The sequence below is a fragment of the Mesoplodon mirus genome (genome assembly GCF_964341445.2).
Source record: "Mesoplodon mirus genome assembly, chromosome: 10".
Classification (NCBI taxonomy): Eukaryota; Metazoa; Chordata; class Mammalia; order Artiodactyla; family Ziphiidae; genus Mesoplodon; species Mesoplodon mirus.
In genome coordinates this window covers 33315183-33340969 of record NC_138986.1, presented here as the reverse complement: position 1 = coordinate 33340969, position 25787 = coordinate 33315183, and the positions used below count along the sequence as shown (strand labels likewise).

Here is a 25787-nt window from a genome sequence, read left to right as displayed (position 1 = left end):
CTGTGGATGGACAGTTTCACTCTAAAGATGAAATAAAATGAAGCAGGGCAAGAATAAAAACCATAAGAGGTGAGTGGAGAATAAGAAAAGATATGAAGAAGACACCAAAAAATTAATAATGTGAAAGCAAAAAAAGAAGAGAGAGAAAGGTGGCAAAAGAAGGGAACATTCAAAGAATGAGCCTGTCCTTGTATTGGTGCAAGAAAGCAGTCGGGGGACACATATCAGAGGGTGGGGGACACGGCAGTCAACTTGCACACACATAGGTCAGGGATATCAGAAATACACCAAGCCTAGAGGGCATGCTCAATCTTGAGGACCTTGTGCTATGTTCAGACCCCTCTCTAAGGATATATTAGTATGTCTCAATCATTTAAAATCTCTGACATGTCGTTTGAAGTTGAACATTTCTGAATGTTAAATTAGTTGAGATTGCCAATGACCATCCCCAAACGCTATTCTATATAAATGAGAAAAATCAAATTAATGTGTTTTTATAGCTTTCATTTAAATACTTGCAACAGACACACACACACACATACACACACCCTTCTCTCTGAGGAACTCTTGAGTCAGAGAATGAGAATGAGAGACTGCATTTCTTTTTCAAGTACACATCTAGGTTTTGTTCCAATGGAATGACACAGGATCTGGCACTGCATTTAGACCTCTTGCTCCAAGATTTTATTTTAATTTTAAACAAGTGTTCCCACACAGGGACTGAAAACAAAACAGGAAAATGTTGCTTAAGTTTTCCTTTGTGTTGTTATTAAATGCCTTTCAAGTGTACTGATTGTTCTATCCTACTAATGTAGGTCATTGTACCCTCAGTTGCTTTTTTTCTATTCGGAACTGTCTCTAACAGCTCTCCACAATAAGGAAGAGCATGTTAGTTTCACAGATATTTATTTTTGGTATTAGCACATTATTTTCCCCTTCCGTCTATAACTTGAGATTTTAGTACTTCCTACTTAGTAGAATTTGCCATAAAGTTTAAATTAATTTTTTTGCATACAAGTGTGTGGTTTTCACTTACTAAAATGCTTAAGTACTAAACCTGTCATAACTAATTTCATTTATTATGATGTTAGTAAGACCTTAGGGGTGGGTTCTTTTCAGAACAATTGGTTCTTTAGCCTTCGATTCTTGGGCAGGTTCTGGTTCTGATTTTGATTAATGTAGAGCTTTGCTTCCATTTACCAGGAGGTTCTCTACTGATATGAATCAATGCCAGGAGACGTTGATGAGGTCTGAGGCTATCCCTTGCCTTAGTGATCCTCTGTGCTTTAATATACTTCATTCTTGCCCCTTTGCAGGAGACCTGGACACCATCTGACCTGGGGGTGGGTCCTGAGTGGTGACCTGGGGCATGGTAAACAGTTTACCCGAGGAAGTCTAGAACAGATAAAACTAGTGGGATAAACCTGACACAAATTCATGAAGAAAAACCAAGAGGTGGGGAAATTGAACAAGCTAGATAATTCCAGAGGAGCAAGAGCAGGATAATAGAGAGAAAATGAAGTTAAAATACTGGTGTCAGCCACAGACCGGTTTGGAATGGAAGTAAGGCAAATAAATAATGGAGAGCATGTATGGAGAAGATTGTCTCACCAGTGGTGAGCTTAATGTTGCTAGAAGTCTTCAAATAGAGCCTAGATAACCAGCTATTATTCATTCAACAAAAGCTGACTAAACCCCTATTCTTTGAGGTAGTGAAATGGTGAGCTGAGGAACTCAGCCAAAGAAGTCAGACTAGAATCAGAACACATCTTGGCTATACAAACTTAGCCATCCTTGTTAAAATTTCAATGTCTATTTTCTCTTCTTAAAAAAGGAGATAATAATTGCACCAATTTCATGAGGTTGTTGTAAGCATTAAGTGAGTTAATACTATTTGAGTTAGTACACAGAGATTATATGCAAGAGTGTCTGGTATCCAGTAAGTACAGAATCATAATCACTATCGTTTTTATGAGTAAACTCTGGTATATTGCAGATAAATTTCTGAAATAGCTATGAGGTTGGAATAGGTAACTAATGATTTATTCTCTTAATCTATCTCTGGTTGAGACACACCCAGAACAAAATTTGGAGCAATGGAAATGTTTGAGGAGAGTTGAAAGAATTTTTCTTCTGGTGATTTTTCCTTCATGGTCTGCTCTGAAGCGACTCCTCTTAGATTCTTTTCTTGCTGTGAATTTCAGATGATGTCTATATCCCTATATAGTCTTAGCTGGACAGCACAAAGATTTAGTAATGACACCTGCATTTGATAAAATTTAAATGAGATGGTCCCAAAAGAGATTGAGAAAACCTATTTTGACAACTCTTCTTTGATCCATGCAAATATTGTATACTTTAATGGGAGGAAGAAAAACACAAACAATAAATGAAAAATTCACAACTTGGAGTACTTTTAAAAATTATTATTTGAAAATAATTATAAATTTTTAGATAGATGTAAAATGAGGTCATGTGTCAAGGTCCTTTTTGAGGGAAAAAGATATTTACATTTAATAATTATTTCCTTTTTTTGAAAATTTCAGGGACTTAATTGTCATTGTTTCTTTCATACATCATGACCAGTGGGCTCTTCTATTCAATTATGATGGATTACATGTCACTCATCTGGACATGTTTCAGATGAAACTAATCTAAGAGCAAAGGGCTTAGAATTAAATGCTTTGCTGGATTGCTTTGACTTGTACAAAGCAAGAACACCACCAGAAGCTTTTTGAAAGAAGGACCATACCAATTTTGAAACTTTGAGAAAATTGGAACTCCTAAAGCAGCTAAGACTTTACTTCTATTTTTAATCTTTCCAAACCACTTAGCTTTTCTGTATGTTAATTCCATAGGATTTAAAAAGCACTGCCACATGAAATCTGGTATTTGTACAAAAAATAAATAACTCTGAATAACTCTGATACAGAGAGTTAGAGACAGAGAGAGAGAGAGAGGGGTTCTCTTCTTTGACTAAGAGAGAAGCTACACAACCTTTGGAGCACAATATTTTAACTAGTTTCACTAAGAGAGGAGAAAAATAAAAACATAAGATGACAGGTACTCATTGAAGAAAACTGATTTTCTTATTCTACTGTAGTTTATTAATGACCATTGCTTTGACAGTGATGAATTTGTGTAAATATTTCATGGAAGGAAAAGTTTTCATCCAGGAATAACAAATTCCAGAATTGTAATTCTAAAGAACAGGAGGAAAGCAGTCTAAGTTTCAGGGACAATTGGAGCCAAGTAGGTGTCAGAAAGGAGATATTTTATGGGAGTCTGAAAGACCTGTTAAGACTAAGCTCAGGGTACAGGTGTCAGTGATACAGTCATAGTTATTAAATAGTTCATTAAGCTGACATTTCCATATTCTTGGAATAGATTAGTTAAGGAAGTTAATGTCATTCACAGTCTTTGACATTTTATATGTTAAAATATTACTTTTCCAGCAGCACAGTAGTCATCAACCATGGAAGTATAGTTGTTTTGGTTGGGCTTATAAACTTCTGATGATAGTGTGATGTTTATTAAGGACTTTCCAAGATAATTCAGTAAACTACACTCTGCATGAGAAGAAAATCTTTCCAGTTCTGTTAAGTAGGAATACTGAGGCACCTAAGGATATACAAGTATATTGCATTATTTTTATATTTGAAAATGGCTCTATTAGTGACTTAAATAATTTTTGGATGATTTATCCAAATGTTGGGGCAACAGGAATCCACCTGTAATGTTTTTTAGGTACTTGAATTATTACACCTCTAGTGAGATTTATTGAATTATGTCAAATAAAATTTATGCTAAAATTCTTGATGTACATCTAATAAATGCAGTTAAAAATATAGGTGAAATATATACAAAGTCAAAATTTAAATGACATACACAATTCAAAAATTGTGAATGTTTGAAGAAAGAGTTAATTCATTGGAAATTCTATCACAGTCTATAATATTTGGGCACTGTTAATGATTTACTCATTCAACAAATAATTATTGAATCAACTATATGCTACTCACTATATTAATCACTAAGACTATACTGTAGGGCTTCCCTGGTGGCGCAGTGGTTGAGAGTCCGCCTGCCAATGCAGGGGACACGGGTTCGTGCCCCAGTCCGGGAAGATCCCGCATGCTGCAGAGCGGCTGGGCCCGTGAGCCATGGCCGCTGAGCCTGCGTGTCCGGAGCCTGTGCTCTGCAGCGGGAGGAGCTGCAACAGTGAGAGGCCCGCGTACCGCCAAAAAAAAAAAAAAAAAAAGACTATACTGTAAATAAGACAAAGTTCCTACTCTCATTGAGCTTACAGTCTAGTAGCAGATACAAGCAAGTAAATAGGCAGTGATCACAGTGGAGCTCAGAGAATTCATAGGAAGAGCTCCTAGACAGGACATGGAAGTGTTCATGGAAGGAAGGAATTGACATCTTAGCTGAGACCTGAAAGGTATAAAGTATATCTGTGCTAATGGGAGCAGTAGGGAGACATAAAACATGTTTGGCAAAAGGCCCAAAGATGAGACAGATCATGATACAGAAGGGAAAGTGAAAATGATTCAGTGACCTGGAATGTAGTAAGCATCAAATAAATATTTTTGAATGAATGAGAGACTGACTGACTAAATGAATGAATGAGAAATATTGAAGCATGAAGAGGTAGTCTAGAGATAAAGCTTTGTAAGCATGTGTTTTAAGCCCTCAGAGTATTTCATTTTCTGGATGTACAAATGAACAGTATTTTTTTTGTGTGTGTGTGGTACGTGGGCCTCTCACTGCTGTGGCCTCTCCCATTGAGGAGCACAAGCTCCAGACGCACAGGCTCAGCGGCCATGGCTCATGGGCCCAGCAACTCCGCAGCATGTGGGATCTTCCCGGACTGGGGCACAAACCCATGTTCCCTGCATTGGCAGGCAGACTCTCAACCACTGCACCACCAGGGAAGCCCCAAATGAACAGTATTTGAATTAATAAAAATAATCATAAAACAACAGTCATTAGTTGGAGGAAATAACCAAATATGAGGAAAATGAAAATGAAAAGAGGACTTCAATAAACTGTGCCTGATATAACTGGAAATAATGGACTAGAAAAAGATTCATTTTATAATACCCCATTTTCTCATTAAGAACCTAACGTTTCTTGATAGGGAAATCTCTAGTCTGAAATGTTTAAATATTTTATCAACTTGTATTATAAATGACATATTAGGTAACTTTTATTATTTATCTAGTGTATTTTTATTACCCATGAATTAATTTTCATATATTCATGTATTTTCATATTTTTAAGACTTTAAAAATATTGCATTGATTTGGAAAGGTTTTTAAAGCTACAATGAAACTTTTCTGATAAGGTAAGGAAGGTTATTTTTCAGTAATTATTCAGTTACATATAATAAAACTAATGACAATCCATAAAGATGATAATACATTTAGTAAAAACTTTTCTTGTAGAAGCAATGTACTCTGTAATTGTTAATTAACTTTATCAATAGTTATTGCATGCCCATAGAGTTTAAGGAATATACTCTATAATTTAAATATACTCTATTGTGTTGTCATGGACTCTTGTGTGACTAATAGCACATCCAATTTATTGGTTGGATTATGAAATAGTCAGAATATGATTGAAGGAACTAACCAATGGGTAAGGTCCACTTTGCTCTGGTTGAAATTAAGTTGAATAGTTCTTAAGTTGAAATACAATGTCTTATGGCATTTCTATGTCCTTATCAGCTGAAAATAGCCTGTCAAAATGAAATTTAAAGTTAATTAATGTTTAACTAATATTAACAAATGTAGGAGACCTAGATATAAGGAAATTGTGGATCAACTGTTAATGCCTAATTTTCTGTAAATCAACTTAACCCAAAATGCTTTGGTAGAAAGTGATATGAAGGATTACTGACTTTAATTTCATTCTCTGGAAATACCATACTCAAAGATTTACTCATATAATAACAGAAAAATCTGATTAATTATTCTGTGAAATTGCTTTACAGGTAGGAAGCTAGTTGAATATGCTAAATATTTAGAATTTATATGAGTTTCTTTATTCAAAAATTTTTACTTAGCACTCAGTTATTTTTAGATATTATCCTGTTTTCTGGGGATTATGTCAGTTAACAAAAAAGATAAAAAATCCCTGAACCCTTGGGACTTATGTTCTAGAGAGTGAAGAGGAATAATCAACAAAGCAAATAAATCATATTCACGGTATGTTAGAAGAAAAGTACCGTGGAGAAAAATGAAGGAAATAGAGGAAATTGTGAGTGCCAGGATGAAGTTCACACTGTAATTAGATAGTCACGGAAGGGCTCATTGAGAAGGCCTCGTCTAAGCAAGGTTTGAAAGAAATGAGAAAGTGAGCATTGTAATATCTGGGAGAATAACATTCCAGGCAAGGGATCCCAAGTTTAAAAGCCCTGAGGTAAGATTCTTTCTCACATGCCCAAACAAAGATGGCAGCCTGGCTGGAGCAGTGTGGATGAGGGAGAAAGTAGGAAAAGAGCTCGAAAAAGTCATTGTTTTCTCCTTTGGCAGTATTAAGGGGTAGGAGTGGGGTGGTGACATTGCAGATAGTATAGGATCTCATAATTCATTGTAAAAATTTTGGCTTTTATTGGTAGTGCAATAGAGAAGCATTGAAAGGTCTTAAGGAAAAGCATGACATGACCAGAGTTATATTTTTCAAGGAATATTTAGAGAGCTCCCTGAAATGTGCTGTCCTTGACAAAATTTGCAAGCCAGTTTTTGAGGCACCAAATTATGAGGATAGAATAAAAGCTTTTGCTCACCTTCAGGAAATAATGACTTTTGTATAGTTTTCTAATGATGAATGTGATTATGGTATGGGGTTTGAGATGGGAATGGACCTCTTTTGCTATGGTTTACAGTATTTTCATAAAGTTGATGGCCAGATTTTACTGCTTGCATGTAACCTATTGAAGAGGAGTCACTTGGCAGAAATTATTGAAGATCATCTGGCGAACAGAAGTAAAGAAAACACCAACCAACTTGCAGCATGAGTGAGAGTTGGCTTTGTTTGGTCCATAATATTTTAAATTATTAATATTAAAGTTATGATTTTTGTTTTTAAGGAATACAGAGAATAAATTGATGGAAACATTTATTAAAAACTTAAGAAACAAAAACAAAACAACAACTGCTATGTTGCAAATAGACCCTAAGGAGGTGAGAGTTGTAGCAGGAAGACCTGTTCAGATCCTTATTGCTGTGCACAGGCACGAGATGATGAAAGCTCTTGGACCAAGATGGTTTTAGTAGAGGTGGTGAGAAGTGTTTGGATGCTGGATATATTTAGAAGGTAAAGCCAACAAGATTTGCAGAAAAGTTGGATGTAGGAAGAAGGAAAACAAGAGTAGGCAAGCATGACTCCAAGTTGTTGGTCCTGGGTAATTGAAAGGATAAAATTATTTAATGAGATTGGGAACACTGGGGGTGAAGAAAGGGAACTCAGTTTGAGACATAGGTTTGAGGTACCTATTAGACAGTCACATAAATGGATCAAGAAGGCAGTTGGATTCTGCATCTGGACCTTAGGAGAGATCAAGCCTGGATATATAAGTGTGGGAGGCATCAGTATAGATGGTATTTAAATCTGCGAGCTTTGGTGGGATCGCTAAGTGAGTGTGGATAGAACAGAAGACAAGGCCAAGGACTGGGCACCGTGGTAGTCCAATATTAGAAAGTTAGGGAGGAGAGAAGGTAGTAAGTAGAGAGAGAGATTGGGAATGGGTCGCTGGAGGCAAACAAAGACAGTGTGGTGTCCTGGAAATCTATGGAGTAATCAATTGTTTCAAATGCTGTTAATAGATCAAGTATGGTGGAGACTGAAAACTGATCATTTAGAGGCTCCTGTCGACCACCCAGAGCCAGAGTCAGAGCCTTTGTTTGTGCTGTGCTAGAAACACAGTGGCAAATTGTTGCACTGTCACCTTTTCCTAAGCTTCATACAGATCACCCCCTTTCTCCAAACGTATGCTTTCTTTCTTTTTCTTTTTTTTCCCATGCTGGGTAAAATACAAGTGATTAAGTTCATTTTTCAAAGTTATCGTTGTGATCTTATTCTCCCTCTCTGAATTAATATCACATTAATCATGATTAGATTTAAGAGGTTCCACAAGTCTCAACCACTCATTTACATACATGTTCTTTGACCACACCTATAGATAGCTGATCTCATCCTATACATATGAAAATTATTGTTCTATCTCCTGGTGTTACCTTACTTTCAAATTGTTAGACCAATTTCATTGACACATTTAGAGACCGATAAAGGGGATTTTAAAATGTTCGTCAAGTTATCAACTCCATCCACTTCCACTACTCATTTCAAAGTTTCTTATCCTTATTAATGATCCTTAAGTAACCTTCATTCTCCCATCCATCCCATCCATCCTCTCAGTAAACTTCTATCATTGGGGAGGCTGTTAGGAATATAGCTTTTCCAGTAATCTAAAGCAAATGTAGTAATATAAATAGAAAAACATAATAATAAGGGGCCATTAGCCATACTAGAATTTTGATTATTTGCTGCATAAAATGTCTTCAAATTATATTCTAATTATCAAAGTAAAAATGCCATAGAGGCCCTCAAATCTTATCCTTCTGCAAGGGAAACATGATTTATATAATACCTTTACACTAATAAAAATAATTTATTTGGATGGGTAGAGTGTAATATTGATTTAGTCATTTGGTCGTAAAAAGAGATGATCTCTCATGAGTTTTTTTTCCCCCTTTATTTATCTGTGAAAGTTAATTTCAAAGAAGAGTGTAATTTTAAAATCGAAAAAAAAACGGTGGTTAATCAGGCTGATATTTTCAGTTGGAATAAATTCCTTTGACAGCATGAACATGTATCCACTAACATGTCTGTAATGGAAGTCATTTCAGAAGACACTAGACTGCCACAGACTTCCCACAGCCTCGCAGCAAGACAGTGGTGGTCTTGAGGAATGATACTTTTCATCTTTTTGAAGATAGACACCCTCCAGTTGTCACCCCACAGGAAATCAGGAAGTATGCTAAACTATCCAGTGGAGTTGGAATTACACAGTGAGGTTCCAGTGGAAATATCTTATCCAATATTATGATTTATTTTGAAGGAGAGTTTTTTAAAAAAGGAAAAAAAATGATGGAAGTAAGCTGCACAAAACATGGCCAAACAGCTGTCTGGTTTTCTGTCTCAGAAACAGCTTGGGACTAACTATACTCACAAGATCTCTTGGCGGAGTAGCTTGATGAAAATACAAAAGCTGTGAGAAGTATTCTTTTGCTGAAGGCTTTCTTTCTCTATCATATTGTTTATTAACGTAAATGAGAACATGTTCACCATTTTTTAAAGTTCCTGTATGTTTAAATGAGGCACTTACTGATTCCATGTATAGCACAAATACAGTTCACCATAGCATTAACGCCAAATAAACCTTAATAATTTTTGGAAAACTTAATTCTAGACATGGTCTGATTTTCTCCCTTCAAATAGCATTTTTAGGAGCAGTCGAGTAAGAGCTTGATAAGACAGAAATTTAGCATGAATTCAAGGGCACTGGTGAATTTTTGGATGCCAAAATTAATCTCTAAGGGGAATTCATTTTAATTGCTTCATACATCTATTTATTCATTCTTAATCGTTTAATGGATACCTTCTTAAGTAATAGAGATGACTTGATTTTAAACACATTTCTGGCTCACCTGTTAGATGCCAGAAATGTGGAATATACAAGATCTGTCTTACTCTTAAAATTTTCTACATCGGGGGGGGGGAGGATATTCAGTATTTGGAGATTTATTAATTTAGGAGACCTTGTATTTTATCATCCTCAAAAGTTGATTTAAGTGAATTTATTCTTTACTAAATATCCAAGGTAGGTTCAATTAGCTGGGACATTTCATATTTTTATCATGAAGCATTTTGAGTCTATTCTTTGTGGCATCAGAATTCGTTTCTCATCTCAGAGTTTGCTGTATTTATTCCTCTAGTGACTCAGTAGTTTATTGGCAGTCAGTTTGTAAAATTCTCTCAGGGATTATCTAAATGCAGAATGTTAGGAATGGAGACACACATTGCCATTCCTGTCAAAAAATGTAATTAACACAAATGATGTATTGTCTTGCAAAAGTGGATGAAAATTCCAGTGGGTGACCTCAAGTCACAGTTTCCAGTGCACTTAGAGACTGTTGTGTGCCTTAATAGCTCCCAGCCCAGCACAGGACTCCTTTCTTCTTTTTCTTATTTTATTTTTAACATCTTTATTGGAAGATAATTGCTTTATAATGGTGTGTTAGTTTCTGCTTTATAACAAAGTGAATCAGCTATACGTGTACATATATCCCCATATTGCCTCCCTCTTATATCTCCCTCACACCCTTCCTATCCCACCCCTATCCCACCCTTCCTATCCCACCCCTCAAGGTGGTCACAAAGCACCACGCTGATCTCCTTGTGCTATGTGGCTGCTTCCCAATAGCTATCTGTTTTACATTTGGTAGTGTATATATGTCCATGCCACTCTCTCACTTCGTCCCAGCTTACCCTTCCCCCTCCCCATGTCCTCAAGTCCATTCTGGGAGGATAACTGTGTTATCAAATCTGCATCTTTATTCCTGTCCTACCCCTAGGATTTTCAGAACCTTTTTTTTTTCAGATTCCATATATATGTGTTCTATACTGTATTTGTTTTTCTCTTTCTGACTTACTTCACTCTGTATGACAAACTCTAGGTTCATCCACCTCACTACAAATAACTCAATTTTGTTTCTTTTTATGGCTGAATAATATTCCATTGTATATATGTGCCACATCTTCTTTATCCATTTATCTGTTGATGGACACTTAGGTTGTTTCCATCTCCTGGCTATTGTAAATAGAGCTGCAATGAACATTTTGGTACACGACTCTTTGAATTATGGTTTTCTCAGGGTATATGCCCAGTAGTGGGATTGCTGGGTCATATGGTAATTCTATTTTTAGTTTTTTAAAGAACCTCCATACTGTTCTCCATAGTGGCTGTATCAATTTATATTCCCACCAACAGTGCAAGAGGGTTCCCTTTTCTCCACACCCTCGCCAACATTTATTGTTTGTAGAATATTTGATGATGGCCATTCTGACTGGTATGAGGTGATACCTCATTGTAGTTTTGATTTGCCTTTCTCTAATGATTAGTGATGTTGAGCATCCTTTCATGTGTTTGTTGACAATCTGTATATCTTCTCTGGAGAAATGTCTATTAGGTCTTCCACCCATTTTTTAATATTGAGCTGCATAAGCTGTTTGTATATTTTGGAGATTAATCCTTTGTCCATTGATTCATTTGCAAATATTTTCTCCCATTCTGAGGGTTGTTGTTCATCTTGTTTATGGTTTCCTTTGCTCCTTAGCCTCCTGTGTATGCATACACAAGCTGTGTGTGTGTGTGTGTGTTCAGTCCAAAACTTACCACTCAATTGCAGTTTCTTTAACAATTTTAATCTCATTTGATTTATTGCATAGGTAATAATGCATTTACAAAGTACAAAAAAGTGAAAGTAGTTCTTCCTATCATTATATTGAGAGTTTCCTTATTCTTTTGTAAGGTACACATAATTCACTGTATAGATGTATAATTTATTTAACCAGTCTCACATTGCTGGATATTAGATTGTTTCCAGTCTTCTGCTATTACCAAAAAATGTGGCGGGAATTCAATATAGTTTTACATTTCATTAATTACATGTTAGTGATATATATATATCTGTAGGGTGATTTCCCAGAAGTGGAATTTCTAAGTAAAAAATTCTGTGCATTTGTAATTTTGACAGTTATTGCTTAATTCACCTTCATAAGGACCTATGCCATTTTACACTCACACCTGTAAGTATGTGAGGATTGCTGTACCTCTTTAGTCTTGCCATCAGGGAGTATTATCAATATTTTAGGATTCTGACAACCTGAAAAAAATGGAAAAGGTTTTTCGAGTTGTTTTAATTAATGGTTCTGTTATGAGTGAGGTTCACTATCTTATCAAAAGTTTAATAGCCATTTATATTTCCCTTTCTTTGAATAGTCCTCTTACATCTTCTGTTATTGTGTCATTGGTATTTTTTCTTGTTGATTTATAGGAGTTCTTTAGGTATTAGAAAAATAATTCCTTTATCTGTGATAGGAGTACTTCTTATTTTATCAAATGGTTTATTCCCCATTAGAATTCTCTGCTCTCATGAAATCCCTGTTAGAACATGTGGGCCCCATGCCTCCAAATTACCTTTGGAGGGTAATTCCTTGACCATTTCTCCATTTTTTACATGGAAAATGGCATGGTTAGATTTGATTTCTTCTGGTGTCAATTGTGCTAAATTATTTTCCTGAAAAAATTGCCATCCTGTCCAGGTTTTAATATTTTCACAGAGTGTATTTTTCATAGAATGTGTTATATCCTTGGTAAATTTTTTGCCTTCTTGATCTATCAATTACTAAAAAACAAACAAACAACAACAACAACAAAAAACCCAGCTTATTGAAATTTCTCACTGTGCTTGGAGATTTGTGTAGTTTTTCTTGTAATGTGTCCATTTATGCTCTCCATATATTAAGGCTATATAATTAGATACTTTCAAGTTCAGAATAAAAAAAATTAAGCTCCTGATGGTTTCTTGCTTTTGTCTAATATTTTGTAACTTTATTATACCAAGTTTTCTGGTTTCCCACTATATACTACAGTCTTAAATAATGTTAGGGCACAATAATTTTCATAAAAAGAATGACTGACTTAAGAATTTATAGAAATCCTAGGAAAGTCAAGTAGATGCACTGCCTTGGAACAGAGAAATATGGGTAATTGCAGTATATAAAACACACCTGAAATATAAGCAAATAAATTGCATGTATATGTACTAAAGCATTCATAAAATTCCTCAATTACTTCACTGCATTCCAGTAAGTAAATATGAACCTGTATCTGCCTGACTAACTGGGAGAAAGGGAACTTAACTTTATTTTTCTAAGAAAAATTAAGCAAAACCAGATATTTAATTTTTGGTAACTTTAATTGTCAAATGATTTCCCACCTTATGTAGATTCACATCTCTTTGATCAATGGGAGACCGAGTGCTGATGATCTGTCTCCTGAACTGCTAGAATTTACCTCTGCCCGCTATATTCGCCTGAGATTTCAGAGGATCCGCACCTTGAATGCCGATTTGATGATGTTTGCTCACAAAGACCCAAGAGAAATTGACCCCATTGTCACACGAAGAGTAAGTTACAATGAATCATACTGGAACTTGTGAATGATATTGCAGCCATCGTTTTAATTGTCTGTTAAATAGTTTTAAAAGATATTTTTCAGTGAAGAAGTGAAAGACTTTGAAAGGCCACAGACCTTCCTTTGTTTAAATCTAAGCTCTGCCACTTATTAGATGTGTAACATTTATCAAACTTTTTAACATTTCTAAACTTTAATTTCCTCTTTGGTACGATGGAGATTGTAATGCCTAGATCATTATCTTAATTTTGAGGCCTAAGTTAGTTTTTCGACACTTTGGGTAATACATACTACTATTATAATTGGCTTCTGGTGGGGGGGCTTACTACAGGAAGGGAATGGGCTTTGAAACATTTTTGGTTGCAACCCACACTAAGAAATACATTTTGTATCATGACTCAGTACACAAACACACAAACACACACACACACATCACATGACATCTTGATAACCTTTAATGTGCATAGATCAGCTGGTGATGTGGAAATGCAAATTCGGATTCAGTAGGTCTAGGGCAGAACTGAGAAACTGCAATTCTAATAAATTCCCAGGTGATGTGGATGTCACTGTTCTGTGGACCATTTTGTCTAATTAAATAATTTAGTTTTATGCTTCATTAATGAATCACAAGACACTGCTAGTTCAAAAGAGCGCTGCTATAGGAAAAAAGTGATTATATATACTATTTTATTTTCCTCTATGAATTGAATATCAGGAAAAAATGGTTATAGCATCCTTTCAACAGATCATTGAAAGTAGGAGCTAACCAGTGTTGTTTTCCAGTGTTAAACAGGAATTTGAGAGATTATGACATAGATGATCAGCCCAAGTTGCTGTGAGTGATAACTGTTCTTTCTCCTATCCACGCCTCACCGTATTCACTGGTTTACTCACCTCCTTTATATGCTGCTACACAGCCAAGACACTATTATCAAGAGAGTCAATTCAGCAGTAAATCCATAGAACAAATATATGCTAACAGTGGAGGAGAAAAGAAGATTGTAGGGAGAAACTGAGTTTGTGAGAAAAAGCATTGTTCTAGAATGACCCTACTAAGGTTAGACGGTTGCCACAAATTACCAAATTGCTGAACTGGCAGGCTGAATACTGAAGGGTGGTGCTTTTCACAATTCCTGAGAACCCTTCACATATTTTCTCTTCTCATTACTTAACTTACTCACACCTAACTTCTCCATCATTGCAAAATAACTTTTAAAGTTTTATTGTCCCCATGTAACACGTGTTGGATGTTTTAGTGCCCTGTATTTTCAAAACTGAAATAATTTTACCTTGTCTTATATTTCAGTATATTGTAAATTGTCTTATGCAGAAGTAATCATTATTTTTCACCAATGTTTAGGTTCTTCACTTGTTAAAAAAAAGATTTTTAATTATAATTTTGGCATGACTTAAAAATACACACCAAGGAAGATTGAATAATTTTGAAGTGAAATTTAATCTTTCCTGACAGTATATCTATCAAAGAAAAAAAAATCAATGGAAATAAATGTGTTCCTTTTATCATCTTTTGCAGAAAGCAGAGAGGGGTTAGGGTGCACATGTATTATTTATAACTTCATTGTACATGAGCCTTTAAAATAGTGCAGTAAAATTCAACATATAAATATGTTTTTTGAAAGTACTCAAGTTCTATAAACACTACATATAAATTTAAATATATAAAAATAGGATATTGAATTTTAGCTCCTCTTCATGACACAGAAATGAAGCATTGCACATTTATATTTAAAGCAAATTTCTCAATTTTAAAAATGCCTACAAAACTACTGTATCAGCTTTCTGAGCAACTATCCCTGTTTGTATCTGTATTATAAGGTGATGAAGTTAGTGAAAAGCAGACTTTTTTATGTTTAAACTAAACCTAACTTCCTTGCAAGTTACAACAGTGTGAGGTCTAAGTATATCAAGTAAGATAAAGTAACAAAAATATTATAAAAGAAACTATACATAAATAGCAAAAACAAAAAAAGAATTTTAAAAAGAAGTAAAGAAAAGAAGTAAATTGGAAAAGGGAATTTGTAGTCAGGGAACTTTGTGTCCACCTACTTATTCTCACTAAATGTGTGGGGGTTTTTTTTAGTGTAAATAATTGGAATAATAGAACTATCTACCATAAGATGGTTATTTGGATTCCACAAGGTAATATGAAGTACTCTCACAACTATAAAATGCTATATACAAATTAAGTAAAATTTTTAAATAGTCCTGTTCTATAATTACAAATAATCTTTTAAAAATAGCTGAGTATGGGCTTCCCTGGTGGCGCAGTGGTTGAGAGTCCGCCTGCCGATGCAGGGGACACGGGTTCGTGCCCCGGTCCGGGAAGGTCCCACATGCCGCGGAGCGGCTGGGCCCGTGAGCCATGGCCGCTGAGCCTGCGCGTCCGGAGCCTGTGCTCCGCAATGGGAGAGGCCACAACAGTGAGAGGCCCGCGTACCGAAAAAAAAAAAAAAAAAATAGCTGAGTAGATGAAAATAATTAGAAACAGTCCTGTTAACTCAGATAGGAAAGTAATTGCATGGATATTTTAACATAATAATGAAAAAAAAGTGTTCACATCTAGTTTACTTCTTACTTTATGTTAAATCAATCTTATAATTAATTTTCATTTTCTTCTTGATATGGTTAAGAAATGTGTTATTATGAGCACTATTTCCCTAAATTTGTTGATTCTTTTCAAATCCATCAAGTAAAACAGTCTGCATATGATTCATGGACACCGATGTTCCTATAATGATAATAAAAGAGGTTTTCTTTCTTTCAACTTTTATGAAGAATAAGTGCCCTTGCTCCCCCACCCCATAACAATTTGCTCTCAATAATAAATACTCCAACATGGAGTATTTGTACTGTGCAGTACTTTGTACTGTCTGTAAGAAAGAAATTTCTCAAACGCCCACCTAACATAAATTAGAGGCATTCTGTCCCTGGGCTATGACTTCAATGTGAGGAGTTACTGGATACTTTTGTGAACCTCCTGTTGTTCTCTAGTGCTTCAAACTAAGGATACAAGCAGAAAGTCAAGTTTTTAACTGAATGTTCCCTTTTGTTGCTTTCACCTTACAGTAGTCTTAATAGGATTTCTCTCTGGATTGCTTTTTTGCAGTATTACTACTCGGTCAAGGATATTTCGGTTGGAGGGATGTGCATCTGCTATGGTCATGCCAGGGCTTGTCCACTTGATCCAGTGACAAATGTATGTATATTTATAGGATGCTTAGGTAAAATGAAGCTCTGAACTGTAACATGCTTCATGAGAAGCTTTGCTGACAGGGATGCTGTGAATGGGTGTCAGGCCCCCACTTAACAGAAAGCCATGCCAGGGTGAAATAGAGCTGGCAGGTAGAATGATAGACTTTGAAGGCAGCCATCACAGTATCAGAAAACAGATTAGTTTTCTTCCAAAAAGGCTCCAAACTGGTCTATATATTTTGAAACCTTTCTAGCTATGACAGCCAGCTGTATGATTTAGCTTTAGAGAATGCCTGTCATCAATCACCCTGACTGTTTCTTTTAAGAAGTTTCATCAAAAAAATTAATGCAAACAAATGAAAAATGTACGTGGAAGTAAATCTAAATGACCATGGAATCGGAGGCTGAGATAGGACAGGGGCAGGAAGGAGTGGGGTGGAAGAGAGTATTCAAGAGAGCTTGAAACCACCAGGTCAGAAAACGCTGGAGTGGTTTTGGGTTGAATTTTTCATTAATGACAATGGACTAAATGAACATAACCTAAAAAGGAAGATGAGGGCTTCCCTGGTGGTGCAGTGGTTGAGAGTCCGCCTGGCGATGCACGGGACATGGGTTCGTGCCCCAGTCCGGGAAGATCCCACATGCTGCAGAGTGGCTGGGCCCGTGAGCCATGGCTGCTGAGCCTGCGCTCTGCAACGGGAGAGGCCGCAGCAGTGAGAGGCCCGCGTACCACAAAAAAAAAAAAAAAAAAAAAAAGAAGATGAATGAGCATCTGTTTTTCTCAGTCATAAATAAACTGGTGAAAAAGAAAATCATGCACTTTATAGTGTATGGAAGAAATATATTCAATAGTAAGATCTGTGAATGTAGCTACCTATGTAAAGATGTTTTTTCCTACTAAAACTATAATGCAAATGGTATTTCTCAAATAGTATTAGTTTTCTGACTAATGCATCATAGTATTACCTCCTCAGGAAGATTCAAATCCCTGGCATATTTTTCTGGGTAAGGTTGTGGTCCTGCTTTCTTCAGAGTGTGGGCACTGTCTATCAGGGGTATTGATGAGCAGTATTTCCCAAGCTTTGAGAGACCACATGGCAGCTTTGGAGGGCCAGTTCCACGTGATGACATAAGACTGTACTCAAAACACAGACAGGAGATTCAGGCTTGGGGTATTAGATTTCTATGCTATCCATGCCCCTCCATGCCTATGAGTCTACTCTTTCCCCTCTTCCTACACCAAATGTTAATTGTACTTTGAGGGAATCCTTAAAATGGATACATCCCACCCAGAAGACCTGTGGATCTCAGGAATCAGAGAAGGGATTCTAGTCTTCTAGACTACTTCCAGCTGGGTCTCTTCTCTCTTCTACGTCTGAGCCCAGTGATTCCAGAGCCAGCCTGGATCTCCCTCCCTAAGCTGGTGTTGATCAAATATACCCACTCCCAAGGCTGGCACCTCTTCCTTCCCAGACTGACGGGAGTTTTAGATTTTGGTACATAGTCTTGATGTTTTCTTTTCTCTTCATTCTACCTTTCAGGGGAAGCCCCTCATTTATGGTTCCAAAGAATGCTGAAAGTATGCTTTTCCCCCATTTTTTGACTAGAAATCCCACTGTGAATGTGAGCATAACACATGTGGTGATAGCTGTGATCAGTGCTGTCCTGGATTTCATCAGAAACCGTGGAGAGCAGGCACTTTTCTGACCAAAACTGAATGTGAAGGTATGTCCTGACAAGCCAGCACCATGGGTAATTAATTCTTCCTTTCCTGGGGCACAGGTGCTATAAACATGTGCTGATTTCAGGTGAGTGCATACTTCCAGTTCATATATTTTATCCAAGACAGTAGCTGGTAAGCTCATTTACCCTCCTGCTTTAGAGTTTTCACATTTTTTTTTAATTTGACAAATATTTACAAAACACCCACGAATGTACCACTGTGTGAGAATAATGAGAAATAGATAAAAGCATAGTATACACTTACTGTCATCAGGGGTGAATCTGAAGATTATAGCATAATATATATATATATATACAATTGTAAATAAACATTCAGTAAAACCTACAGGGTATAGAGATTACCCTTCTAAACACGTATGTTTATAAAATGGTTCTGAAACCAGTATAGCTCCAGATCCTTCTGCCTGTTCCCTTTGTAGTTCCTCCCTTAAATAGCTTAGGTAAATAGTAAATAGTTTTTGAATAACCATCATCTAATAAATGGAGAAAAACCAGAGGGGAGATATCAGACCCTACAGGTTAGAGTCAGTTTATTATCTGGGAAAGAAAGGACTCTGATTCATTAGTAATACTTATTAAAGGGTAGTGTTTGCGGGCAGTAGCTGGGAAGAATAGGAGAGTAAAACATAACAGACAGAAGGCAAGAAGTCAAATTTGTGGAGAAAGAATATTTATTTTAATAATAAGCATTAATATTTTAAATGTGTGGTTTCACATTAATAACAGTATAAAATGCTACTATTAGAAATGGTATCAGTGACAATCATTAGCATAAACTACGCTATAGTAATTATTGGACAGTGACAACCAAGAAAAAGCCGGTAATGAAAAACCATAAAACAACTGGCCATGCAAACATTTGCCAACAAATACTCATTTATACTTTAATATGATCACTTTTGAAGTTTTTCCTGAAGGGAAATGCCCAAGAAAGGTAGCAGATGACTTTGTAGCCTAATATTGCCAACTGTCCCAACACAGTGACAGGGAAACTAGAGAAATTTCTGTTTCTGGAGAGCTGTTCAGGCCAAGACGAGACCTGAAAACAAAGACTTCTGCTGAACTATAAATCCGAACTAGCCAGAAAGCCCAATTCTATTGAATTCAAATATTAATATTTTAGTGAATCAGTTCTAATCACATTTTTTCAGTTCAATAGGTGTATGTGGTCACCAAAACAGGCTTGGTAGACATTTTAAGCCAATATCAACCTTATATATTTATTGAATAAAAATATTTATCATGTATCATGTGTCAGACAAGATAGGTCCTTAAAATTATTGAATTGTAACAGACTTTAATCATAAAATATTCCCCAAACATAAAATACATTTTCTTTTCAGTTTAAGATTCTGGCTCTCCTATCAATGTCTTGAGTCCCTTCATTTTCTGCACATATCTCTTTTGCCTTTTGATTTGTGTCTGCATGCTTGTGAAGATATTTTGGTTTAAAAATCACTCATTGTTACTGAGATGTATCTGAGGGAATGGTCCACCACTACCCAGTGTTGTAAGGGGGGGTATCAGATGCCCAGCCCTTGTTTTTTATCATCTACTCCCAACCCCATTCCTGACGATCCCTCAGGATCTCCACAGCTTCTCCCAACAAGAACAGACGTTCATTCCTAAGACTGAATTTAAGTTAAATGGCACCATGAATATCTCTTCTCAAACTTCCTTAAATACAATTACTTTCTCTTCTGCTTGTGGAATATCAGCAGTCATGCGTGGAACTTTTGAGCATTTGAGGGTAGGGATTCTTCTTGATGTCTCTGACATTCTGTCACAAAGTTATCATGATGTAACGTTAAGTGGATCTGCAGAATCCTTTACCACTCTCCACTTGTGTGTATGTGTTTAAACAAGGAAACAGAAAGGATGGATCTGACTTATTAGCAATAGGGATGGACAAAGCAACACAGAAGGAAATTTCCACTTGCTGCTATATACATTTTTATAAAATAGTGTTATTATAAAACAATTTATCTTTCTTTGTGGAAGAGATGGGAGGTTGTATTTCCAAACTGAAAAAATAATTTTTTTTTTGAAATCCACAAATTAAGGATAGGGGTCTTAACCATAAAACCTTGTATAAATATTGTGCTTTTGGCAATGTATACATTCGTAAAAGCTTATATGAAAATTTTATTTTCCAAGTTGAATTGTGTTCCAATCACCTCTTAATATTTAGAAAAATCCTTCTGCAACGTGACAAATCCCTCTATAAAATGAATAACTGCCTTCTAATTCATTTGAATTTAATTTCGACTTTTATCAATCTAGCTTATTTGAGGCAGGTTATATCTCTAAAGTGCAAAGGATATGTATTCCATTGCTAAGCCTCTACTAACAGACAGTTTCTATCATGTGTCTTGGACATTCTGTGAAATAACAAACTTCTGATGACAGAGTGAAAAATGGCTCTTTGTGAGTAGATACTATCCATGTCCTCTAAGGCTATAGATAAAAGCTGTTCAGGCCCAAGACCTTCAAACAGCAGCCAAGGCTGTAGGAAAGGGCCCTCATACATGGAGTGTGAAAAGGACTGCTCCTCAGGCATCAGTCTTTACCTACATTAGCTCATGGTTATAAGTACAGTCAGCAATACTAGTTCTAAATAATGTGAGAATAAATTTGTATTCCTCTGTATTTCCCTCTAGTTGTACTTGTAGCAGAAATCTTGACTATTTCTTGCAATATATTTTTACAAGATTTTTGAGAATTCTTGTGCATTGTCCTAAAGGTATAAAACTGCTTATGATGCCTAGTGATTTATATTTATGACTACATGTCCCCTAGAATACATTTTGAAAACTCTCCATTAATATAGCAAGAGTATTATATCTTAAATCAAAAGCCAACAAGCTGAAGAAGATATTTGCAACAAACAAGAAAAGGAGATAATATCCTTACTGTATGAAGAGATCTTCCATAGCAATAAGAAAAAAATTCAAAACAACCTGTTAAAAATGAGCAAAGATCAAAACAGATATTTCTCAGGAAAAAAATACGACATAACCATATAAAGAAATGATCACACTTATTTATAATTAAGGAAGTATCCATTAAAACAATAAAAGTACTTTTTTTTTTAACTTACCAAAGTGTTCATTCATTCACTCAACATATGTTTGAATGCTCACCGAATGGAAAATGTTGGTAATACACAGTTTTGGTGAGGCTGTGGGGAAACAGTTTTATCCTATCTATCGGAGGGAGAGTAATCTGACAGCATTTGCAGAGGGAATTTTTTCAAGTTAATTAAAATTAAAATTTCCCATGCCCCTTGACTAGAAATTGCACTTGCAGGAATTTAATCTGTAGATGGACTTGGATAGCTGTACAGGACATTTTATGATCCTTGTCTTTAGTACCCAATTGCTAATACCACTGCTACTGACATTTACAGGGCTGAGTATTTACTGTCTCAGGTATTCTGCTAGATGATCTGCATTCTCACCACAACCTAAGAGTTAAGTACCAAAATGACGCTAAGACTTGAACTCTCTCCTCAAAGTCACTCAGCTGGCAAATGGGGAGCCATCTAACACCAGACCCCCACTCCTAGCCCCACCTCCATTGCCCTCCTGGTAGGTACTCAGTGTTATAAAGGAGAAATCTGGAAACAATGTAACTGCCCACTATTAGGCATCTAATTAATCAAGAAGTACCCAGTGTAGCCTTAGGGAAAACATAATACCAGTAGAGAAGGAACCATGCCATTTACTGTTAGTAAAAATATAGTTCAGAGCAGTATATAAATGTCCCCTTTTGTGGAATTAAAAAAAAGATTGAGCTGTGTGCTGCACACAGGCCTGTCTGTGCACGTGCATACACATGCACACATACGCACACACATATAGATGTGGAGATCAATGCAAGGACACCTAAGAAACTCAACATATGAGGAAGGACACTGCATAGTATATTTTTTGCCTAGTTCCCATCCTAAAATAAATTCTACCCATTTTTCAAAGCCTTACCCAATTCTTCCTGGGGAAGTGATTTTTCATTCCTCTGAACTCCTGTAGTGTGATATGAAAAAGAAGAGGAGAAGAAGAGAACGGGGCTATGAAAACATAGAGGATGAAGATGAGAGGAAGTGGAGCAGGGAAAATCAATTGGGAATTTATTTATAGCGTGTTATGCTAATGATTTTACATGCATTTTTAATATCCCTACCTCGTAATTACTACTGACCACTTCATGTTTTATATGGAAACTGAGCTTTAGTGAAATGAAGTTCCCTACCTCACAGGACTACTAAGGAGTGAAGAGGACACCCAGATCCAAGACTGGCACAAAAATAGCATGATCTCACCACTGAGCAAACCAGCTCTCATCTTGTCCTGATATCTTGGCACTTATCGTGCAGCTTTTTCTTATCAGATAACTTGAAGGGATTGTGGTAGTGGTTAGCCCTGCAGACTCTGGAGCCTGACTTCAGAGTTTGGCTTACAATACTGATTTGGTGAACTTTTACTAGTTACTTCACTTCTCTGTGCTTGAGGCTCCTAATATATGAAAAGAGGTTAATAGAGTCTGTAAGTCACAAAACTATTTGAGAATTAAAATCAGTGGTAATAAATATAAAACATTTAGAACAGAATTTGGCATATAAAAACATCCCTAGGTTTTAGTTATGATTAGTAGTAAAAGAAAGAATAACATTTGACTCTTGAACAGCATGGATTTGAATTGCAAGGGTCCACTTATAGGCGGTTTTCTTTCACTAAATGCAGACAACAGTGCTACAGTACTACACAATCCATGGTTGGTTGAATTGGGGGATGAGAAACCAAGGACGGGGAGGGCTGGCTGCAAAGTTATACTCTAATTTTTCATTGCACAAAGGATTGGTGCCCTTAACTCCTGCATTATTCAAGGGTCAAGTGTATATACTAAGCATCCTTTTTACCCGTAGTATCTAACACAGAGGTTCACATATAATAATTATTCATTACAGATTACATGGATGTTAATCATTCAGTACCATACTTCAGTAATTTGTTTGTCATAATAGGAAATTGTAGGGTGAATTATATGAAATATCAGTTTTATAAGATAAAATCAGTCAAATATTGGCAATTTCATATGCTTCAGCTTAATTTATGTTTTAACTATTTCCAGTTCCATTAAAACATGCAAATTTATTAATATGTCTAATAAATCCAAGTACTTTCTAGATACCTTTGTATTGATTATATATATATATATAATGTAATATAATTTTCCATATGGTATAAAAATATCTTATGTAACAAAATATTATTTTAAAATATATCTGAAATTAATGTTTATAAATTTATTTTTCCCTAATGCAGCCTGCAATTGTCATGGGAAAGCTGAAGAATGCTATTATGATGAAAATGTTGCCAGAAGAAATCTGAGTTTAAATATACATGGAAAGTACATTGGAGGGGGTGTGTGCATTAACTGTACTCGAAACACTGCTGGTATAAATTGTGAGACATGCATTGATGGTTTCTTCAGACCCAAAGGGGTAAAGTATGCTTTTTCTTTCATTAAGTGTTATTTTGGCTTTTTCAGACAGAGATGTATTATGGGGAAAAATAATTTTGATAGCTTCTCTAAATAATTGGATTTCAAATTCTCAAAGGTGACTAGAAATATTTCATAGTAGAAACTGTATAAATCTTTCAGGATATGATATAAAATATTTCCATCTCTCCAGAAAGTCCCACTGTGCCTCATTCCAGTCAGTCACCACCTCCAGGCAAACTCTGTTCTGATTTTTAGAGCATAAATTTGTTTTACCTCTTAGTGAATTTCCTAAAAAAGAAATCATAAAGTACATAAAATTTTTGGTCTTCCTTTCACTCAATTTAACATGTTAAGATTTATTCATGTTGTACACATCAGTAGTTATTTCTTTAAAAAAATTGCTAAGGAGTAGTCCTTTGCATGTACATATCTTGATTTTTAATCCATTCTCCTGTTGGTGGATATTTGGGTCATTTCCAGTTTTTGGTTGGCTCCTATAAAACAATTTTATATGAGTCTTTTTGTGGTCATGTGTTATTAACCTTGTGTAAATATCTAGGAGTAGAGTACTTGTTTCATAGGATAGATATATGTTTGACTTTATAAGATACTGCCAACATTTTGTCAAGTTAGTAATACTGTTTTACATGTTCACCAAAAATGTATGTAAGTTCTCGTTCTTCCATATTATCTCTATTATTTGGTCTTGACTATCTTTTTGAATTAGCCATTCTAGTGGATGTGGATACTAGGCAATCACTAAGTCATTCCCATCAATGCTTGGTGCTACAGTAGATCTTCTATTATGAATTTTACAGCAGATCCCATGGATTAAATTCTTATTTTAAGTGTTTATTGGCTATTCCTATATCTTCTCTTGTGAAGAATTTCTTCAAGTCAAGAAATTGTTCTTTTTTATTCTAGAAATGTTATAATTTTAACTTTTAGGGCTATGGCCCATCTCAAGTTAATCTTTGTGTAGGGTATGAAATAATGATTGAGATCTATGTGGTTCATCTGTTGTTCCAGCACCATTTTTGGAAAAATATTTCTTTTTCTCTTTTAAATTGTTTTGAGGCATTTTTTGAAAATCAGTTGATCTTTTGTGTCAACCTCTGGAGCCCCAGTTCTGTTCCATGGATTTATTTGTGCTAATGGCACACTATCTTGATGACTTTAGTTTTTGTTTTTTTTTTTTTTTTTTTTTTGCGGTACGCGGGCCTCTCACTGTTGTGGCCTCTCCCATTGCGGAGCACAGGCTCCAGACGTGCAGGCTCAGTGGCCATGGCTCACAGGCCCAGCCACTCCACGGCAGGTGAGATCTTCCCAGACCGGGGCACGAACCCGTGTCCCCTGCATCGGCAGGCGGACTCCCAACCACTGTGCCACCAGGGAAGCCTGATGACTTTAGCTTTAATAAAACTAGAATTCAGAAACATATGTACACTAACTTTATTCTTCCTTTTGAAGATTGTTTTGGCTATAGTAGTTTCTTTACATTTCCATACAAATTTTAGAATCAACTTCTCAATGACAGAAATATTAGTTGGGATTGTTGTATAGAATCTAAAGGCAAATATGGAGAGAACTAACACTTTAACAATATTGAGTCTTCCAGTCAATGAATATAGTATATCACTTCACTTATTTCTGTCTTCTTTAATTATTCATATCAGTGTTTTCAGTGTAGAGATCTTGCATGTGTTTTGTTAATTTTGTATAATTTCCTTCTGCCTGAAGAACTTCCTTTAGCTTTTTTTTTTTAAATAGGGCAAGAATTGATGGTGACAATTTCTCTCATGTTTATTTCATCTGAAAATGTCTTTATTCTACCCTTATTACTGAAGTATATTTTCATTACATGGAGAGAGATGTTTGTTTTTCTTTCAGTACTTTAAAGATATGGTATTTTCTTGGGCTTCCCTGGTGGTGCAGTGGTTAAGAATCTGCCTGCCAATGCAGGGGACACAGGTTTGAGCCCTGGGCCAGGAAGATCCCACAGGCCTCGGAGCTACTAATCCCATGAGAAACAACTACTGAGCCTGTGTGCCACAACTAC

At 35.9% G+C, this 25787-nt stretch overlaps 1 protein-coding gene across 1 annotated transcript in view; it reads left to right on the top strand.

Moving 5' to 3' along the window:
• The window catches only part of LAMA2 (laminin subunit alpha 2), a 610104-nt gene that overhangs the window by 238607 nt on the left and 345710 nt on the right, over positions 1–25787 (top strand). The window contains exons 5-8 of the mRNA XM_082634259.1: positions 13080–13259; positions 16395–16484; positions 18088–18205; positions 23548–23726. Coding sequence (XP_082490385.1) covers positions 13080–13259; positions 16395–16484; positions 18088–18205; positions 23548–23726 — 567 coding nt within the window. The remainder of the gene's footprint in view (positions 1–13079; positions 13260–16394; positions 16485–18087; positions 18206–23547; positions 23727–25787) is intronic.